At 41.3% G+C, this 7,203-nt stretch overlaps 1 protein-coding gene across 1 annotated transcript; it reads right to left on the bottom strand.

Moving 5' to 3' along the window:
- Positions 1-1,255: 1,255 nt before the first annotated feature.
- On the bottom strand, positions 1,256-6,948 carry LOC306760699 (uncharacterized protein). Its single transcript, XM_079246663.1, has 9 exons — positions 6,525-6,948; positions 6,364-6,441; positions 6,036-6,077; positions 5,741-5,799; positions 4,716-4,794; positions 3,270-3,398; positions 2,870-3,061; positions 1,689-2,763; positions 1,256-1,611 (listed from the first exon to the last, which is right to left on the bottom strand). Exons 1-9 carry the CDS (start codon positions 6,690-6,692, stop codon positions 1,505-1,507), a joined length of 1,929 nt encoding a protein of 642 aa, XP_079102789.1. The 5' UTR covers positions 6,693-6,948; the 3' UTR covers positions 1,256-1,504.
- Positions 6,949-7,203: the final 255 nt, after the last annotated feature.

Genomic DNA, 7,203 nt, shown 5'->3' with positions numbered 1-7,203 from the left:
CATCAAACCTATGCTGGTGAAACTAATTTACAGCAAATACAAATTTCCGTAGAAATCAAATGACAAGTTAAAATAGTGTTAGTTTGCTAAACTTCTAATATTGACCAAATAAAAGAAGCAGCTTTGTGAATGGAATTTGATTTTGGCTGCTCAAAATGCTAAGACAGTTTTTATTTTGTTTTGTTTCTAACCTCAGTGTGGAATTCAATTAGACAAATGAAAAGTAGACAAAAACAATAAAATACTTTAATTATAAAAGGGAAGTTGCAATGTTATATATTATACCTAGAAGATATTGCCTTGTTCCTGAGGGCCATGGCTGCAGCCGGGAACCATACCTGGTATATTTCTGTCTTGCAACGGACTTGATGAAGCCTCGTTTTGAACACAGTTTCTTCGCTGTGTTGTGTAGAAGAAAAGTTCATTGTCTTCAGCAGATCGTGCAGTACTGGACAACAGTTATTCCCTGCTCAGAAGCCACCGTCTTGATTAGTTCATTAAACTTATTTAAGTCTTTGGCTCTGATGCTGCTGCAGAGCTGATTGCACTTTCCTCAACAGACTTGTAGAAGATCTGTGTTTTGATTTCTCCTGCTCCTCCTGAAGTCAACAAATATCTCTTTTGTTTACTTTGCATTCAAGATGAAGAGACTGTTTTTCTGCACCATATCACAAATTGACTGACCAGTTCTTTGTACTCCGCTTCTTGTCCATCATTGATGCGCCCCACAACTGCAGAGTCATCAGAGTACTTGGTTGTATGGGAAGTCTGAGGTGTACAGTAAACAATGCTTGTTGCTGACAACCATCACCGACACACAAACTGTGGTGCGTTTGTTAGGTCGTCATGAAGCCAAGTGTTTGTGGAAGTTTCCAACTAGAATTTATGACGTTTCTCATAAAAACGGAGCAGACTAATTTGTATATAAAACATTTAGGAAATCAAAGAACATGATCCTCCAAGTGCTTCCTGATTTGTTCACAATAGAATACACAATATATGAAATATCTAAGACTAATTGCTTTTCAAGTTTTCTATCAATATTGCATTGATGTTGTCATTTTTAATGGCCTTACATGATGTAAAAAACCTGTTTAAATCGTGTGAATGTCAGTTCACTACTATACAAAGCGTTGCTTACAACAGCAACTTTTATCTTACACGTAAAAAAACATGATAAAACTATTTTAAAAAATAAAATTTAAAAAAAAAGTTTTACTGCTTTGGATCCACTATGATGCCTGTTTGGGAGCTACTGTTTAAAAAGCAGCTTTCCTTTCAGCTGAATGATGGTTCTGATCTCCACTGGTCCAAATGCAACCTGTGAGATAAGTCCTCTGGAGTCTAATTAACCTGGACATCTTAACTAACTGTAACAGACACCTTCAGTGTTTTTAATCTCAAGTTATCACATAGCAATACTTTCTCCTTTCTGATTCCGCTGCAACCAGAAACCTCTGGGACATGTCTGCAAACTGACACGTTGGCCATCCTTCCTGTTGTTCTACGGATGCTCGTCTGAGCTGGAGGAGCTCGGCAGGAGAACGCATTCTTGCCTTTGGCCTCTTTTCCTCCTGCGCTTTGCAATTCGCAACCTCCTGCGGATTACATCTAAAAGACAAAACACGGAAACTAAATGTCTGATCAGTCTCAGCGAATTAAAACGAGTGCCAAGTCGCGGCACCCACCTGCGACGCTGTCGTAGTCCTGCCGCGGGTCGTGCCAATACAGACTGGGCGTGGTCCTCCAGTGGCGGTACAGGCGAGTGTGCAGAACTGACAGTGTGAGGAGTACCAGCAGGAAACCCAGCGCTGCTGCTGCCCACACCGCCTCGTCTGACCTGGGAGTCCTCGGCAGGCCTCTGTGCACAGCAGCGGCGTGGGTCTTGGTGCAGTCGCAGCGTTCTCCTGCTCTGCAGCTGTCGCAGTCCTTGCTGTTGGCGTGGCTGCGGTCGGCCGGTTGGGGGTTTTGTTGCGGTCCAGACATCGACTGGGATTTAGAAGTGGGATTAAACCCAGTGTTTCCCCCTTTTTGGGGCCTGTGTGTGGCCACATGCGTCTGTTCATGCTCCACCTCTCTTTCTTCGACATCGACTGCTTCTTCGTCCTTTCCCTTGCTGCGTTTAGCAGAGTCCTCATCTTTCTGTTTGACTGAGTTTGAGCCGTCATCTTCGGAAGCAACGGCCAAGGCTTCACGCCCGGCTGAACTGATCCGTTTCCCGTTCACACCATCTGCAAACACACCTGTCCCTGCAGAGGCGGCTGCTTGTCTGACATCTATGTCTTCATGACTGGGCGGAAGGGTTTCTGTCTGCACCACTAGCCTGTTTGTCTCAGACTTGGAGGCTCCGAGTCCTACTGAACCAGTATTAAATGTGCTTTTAGAGCCGTTTGAGACCAAACTATTAATGGTCCATGATGTGAGATTCTCGTTTTGTTTCTGGACCTCTGACGGAAGGGTTTGCCTTGGAAAGGAAGCATCTAAAAACGTTTGTTTCTCTGGAACTGAATCTGCTCCAAGTGAGCTGCTGTGATTCTGGGAGGTGGTTTTGCTTGTCTGATTGGTTAAAAGATCCAAAACATTTAAGGTATTGCGTCTTTTGTTATTTTTTCCTTCCGTTTCTCCATTGGCAGCCCTTTTCCCCCTGTTTTTATTTCCCATTTTCATGTGCATTAGTTGCCTCCTCTTCACGTGGAGCTCTGACTGGACGGTTCCTCTCAGCAGAGAAGAGATGGTTTCCTTGCAGCATCGCCTCAGAGTCTCCTAAGGATTTCCAAACACCATTATTTATCTTCCACCATTATAATATAACTGTTTGACTTTTTTTTTTTAGTTGCTATATTATGTAAATCAGCTAAATTTTCCCAACCTGCTTGATTGTTGAGCGCTCCAGCCGGTCCGGACCTGCTGACCGGATCAACAGGAGGTTGTACATCATGGTCTGAGCCTCACCATCAGATGCATTTCTTGTGGTTTTTGTGGTCTGCAGCCAATCACAGATGTCTGGCGAGGCCACAGTTCCCAGCTCCAAAGTACGGCCCCAGGATACCAAAGCTAAAGGCTGAGCAGAGTGAACATAACGTCAGAGCCTGTTTAACTCAACATTTAATTAAATAAGTCATCTCTACAAGGAAGAATTAAATCCCGCAGTAACAACTGAAGCAACAACACAACGGTGATCCGTGTGGATTAAGTTTGCTTTTCAGTTGCTTTTGCAGGCAACACATTTAAAAAGAACTGTGTTTTTTTTTTTGTTTTTTTTTTTTTACCATACGTCTGCTGAGTTGTGGGTGTGAGGTCATGATGTAGGCAGGCAGACAGGAGCGAGCCAATCCGGACAGAAGATGGCGCTCACGGAGCGGTGCACAAGGATGGTGGAGTAAAACTACAGCTCCGTGCTGGAAATGCAAACATGTAACCATCATTCTCCTCATCCTCCACAACCGGCCTCAGGAAGTAAGACCAACAGTAAAACACACGTTGTTCATTCTTCATCCATTGATAATAATTCTAAACTATCAAACACTCGGTATGTAACATTTCCCCTTTCCGCTCTCATGTATGATAGTTCAGCAGGGAATTTTGTACCTTATTGAATTTAGTTTGCTTTTTTTTTTTTTTTTCTTTGTCTTTGGCAACACTTCAATCCAGTGTTGCCAACTAAGTGACTTTGTGGCTACATTAAGTGGGTTTTCAGACCCTTCGAGTGACCTTTGATTAAAAAATAAAAAAGCGACTATTAACAAATCTAGCAACTTTCTCTGCTGCTTTAGGAGACTTTTATAGACTGGCATAAACGCAGGTATCTTATTTATTTTCTATAATAAGCGTTGTTGTGCATGCCCCTTCCCTCATCTAAAACACTCGGAAGAGGCTCGGTCTTCAAACAGCAGCAGTCCCACCTCGCAGCTGCTGCTGAAGCAGGAGATGATCCCCTCTGCCCCACGGCCGGGCAGAAAATGAAATCCATAAAGCTGCTACTGGCTGATCCCATACGGGCTAACTGATACATGTAGTAATGTTTTAGTGTCTACTAATGAAGAATGTGAACAAAAACATTTATAAAGAAAAAGCTACAAGTACAGTAACATGCTGTAGACTCTTAGTTTTAAACCATACAACACTTAATAAAAAATAAAAATGAAACAAAGAAAATACTGACATAAGGTTTTTATGTTCTAAACACAGCGAGGGTCTCAAATCATCAATTTTGTGTCTCCCAGCGTCTCTGCCAATAAATATTAGGGATCCACCAATCCTGATACTGGTATTATGATGATGATATTTTGCTCTTCCAGTCGGCTGGATGCTGTTTATTAATTCTCTAATATTCAAAGCAATCTGTGTTCAGCAGCAGGCAAGCTTGAAAGTATTTCTCAGACTTACTGAAACAATACACTGACTGTTTCAGCTCCTGCAAGGACTGCCAGCTTGGAAATAACATACCAGGGTCTGTGCGGTGGGTTTGTAACTCAATAATTAGCTTGTGTTCCTCTGCCTGCAGTCATTACACCCATCTATGCTGCTATTAATGTCAAATGAAAATAAAACATCCAATAATGCCCCACAACACTATGTTGACTGTGATGCTGCAACTTCAAAATTATGCTTTTTATTAACAAATGAGGTTAGTCTGACAGAACTTTTCAGTCTTTTGAAGAAGACAAGCAGAGAAACAGAAGCAGGACTAAAGTATGTTAGATTCTTGGACTTACGTGCAGGTTGTTGAGCCACCGCTGAGGAGGACAATACAAGTACTCCCCACTTTCTGCCTTTACTGGTCTGAACGCTCCACTGAAACAAAGGTGATAGTGTTTGAAATAGTGTTTCAAAATCTAAATAAAGAAAACCCTCAAATTTCTACTAAACCCTCGGCAGCGCTGTGTGCAAGCCTTGAATACACTGCAGGGAAAACAGGAAATAGGTGAAGTCATTTAATGAAACATTTATACACTTCATGCTGTTCTAACAAGCTTGAGACACACACTGCCTCAACTCTGGTCATTTCTTTATGTCTGCTTCAGGAATAATCTTTGGGCTTTTTAAAGGCTCTTTATTCAGATGCTGGTTTTGTTCTACTCTCCGACACGAGCGTGGAACAAAAGGCAGCATAACGTTACGGTTCATCCCTCCATAAGACCAAATGGCTCAGACTTTCAGTCTAGTTCCAATTCTCCCTGTTTCCCCTCTTTAAGGGGTTTTTGACAGCAGTGTTAAGACAATTTCTGATTAAACTTTAATAAACTGTAGAGGGACCAAATGAAGCTCCAGATGCATTTCTCTAAGCCTGTGTCGGGTCTTTTCTGGATTTTTGTCCTATTTCTTTATTTTTGGGGGGAATTACTGACAAACTGTACTATTTTTGCCAGTTTTCATAGATGAAACAAAAGAAATATGAACAAATTATGTATATTTATGACAGGCTACTAGCAAGTGGCAAAAATATAACCTGAAACAGAAAACACACTGGTTCCCCCCTTTAGCTCTGTAGGTGCTTTTCTATGCCTAAACTATTTAAAGGTCAGAGTTAAGTAGTTCAATATTCTCTGAACATGGTCAGATATACAAACTACGATGGGATTTAGTGAGGAAAAAATATATCTATGTTCAAAAAGCTTTGATAACTACTATTCCAGACCATTTTAAAAGATTATGAGTTTTAGTTTGATAGTGAAACATAAAGAAACGATAGGTGGAAGGTGTGTGCATAAAACTGTATATCACATGTCTCACTACTTACCTGTTGGGAATGCTGTGATGGTAGGATATAGGCTTATCCATGCATATCTCTCTGGCTGGCTGAAGTAAAAATAAAAAATAAAAAAAAAGAAAGAAAGAAAATTATATTAAAAGTAAATAAAGACAGCTCTTTAGCTTTTAATTCACATGTAGTTTCTGACCATTGGATTTGGATGCACACTTGTTATCTTGTTTAGCTTTGATTTTCAGATATGGCCAAGTAACATTTTATGTTTGGAGGGTGAAAGGTTGTGAAAGACTCAATAAAATATATGATCAGCAAAATGTTCACTAACCTCTGGATCATACACAGAGTCGATACTTGGAAGTGTCTGTAGCTAGGAAATAAAATGAAAACATTAAGTTGGTGACAGAGCAGCCTGAACAGCATAGAGCATAACAGATGAAGAGTATTTGGTCTATGAGGTGATTACAAACAGTTTAAGGCTGATTTACATTGTGCAAAGTGCCAGATCTCCAGAGTTTTATCTCAATTACTTCCTCATGATTGTTCTGACTTCCCGGCACGATGTGCACGGAACACAACCACAACCAGATGAACCACTGACAGTCAGGAGATAATGTATAACATACGATGGTGAGCTTTGCTATATGCATGCTTACCTGAGTAGATTGTGGCCAGGTAGATGATGCACAGTCCCAATGAGCTGCATCTGCAGGCAGATCTCTATCCAAAGAGACCTATCACACACACAAGCACGTGATCACTGAATATGATCCGTACTTGATTTCATACAGTTACACACGCAGATCTCCAGCCGTACCTTTCCATTATCACATGGTGGTCCGTGAACCGCGGATGCTCCGCAACGGTTCAAGCCGACACACAGTGCAGCCAGGACGGTCACTGCAAGCGGAGGGGACGCGGCCGGGCTCCGCATGGTGAACCAAGCCGCATGTCCAGGCTCATTCACATGGGGATAAATCCGCATTTAGCAGGCGGTCACAGCTTCCTTTTCATCTTCTGTCGATACAGCAACAGACAGAGGACTGACGCGTTGTTATATCCCAAACTTAACATTTCCTAAACAAAGTAGCGACCATAACAGAATGCAGAGGTGAAGGAGATAACCAGTCTTCCCAGTGTCGGTACTCCGTTTTTAGCTGGTTGTTCAGAAAAAGTAAATCAATTAACGACCTCAGAAGGTATTATGAATAAAACCACTTTAGAATCAAAGTTGGTACTTTTATAACTACCTTGCGCCACAGAGACTCAACAGTGGAAGCTACAGTCAGAGAGCGTCAATATCACTTCCGCCTGACGCAAGCGTTAAAAAAATAAAGCGATGCGATTTCATGTCGTTATTTTACCAGAAACACAACTCTTGTTAATATTATACCTGATATTTTATTGTTATTTGCAAAGTTTCATTTATGAAATTATTTCTTAACATTTCTAGTACACAAGCGGAGCAATAAAAAAAAAAAAAAAAAGAAAAAAAA

This window comes from Telmatherina bonti (assembly GCF_933228915.1).
Source record: "Telmatherina bonti genome assembly, chromosome: 9".
Taxonomy (NCBI): domain Eukaryota; kingdom Metazoa; phylum Chordata; class Actinopteri; order Atheriniformes; family Telmatherinidae; genus Telmatherina; species Telmatherina bonti.
Note: the sequence above shows the minus strand (reverse complement) of the source record. Positions and strands in the feature narration are given on the sequence as shown.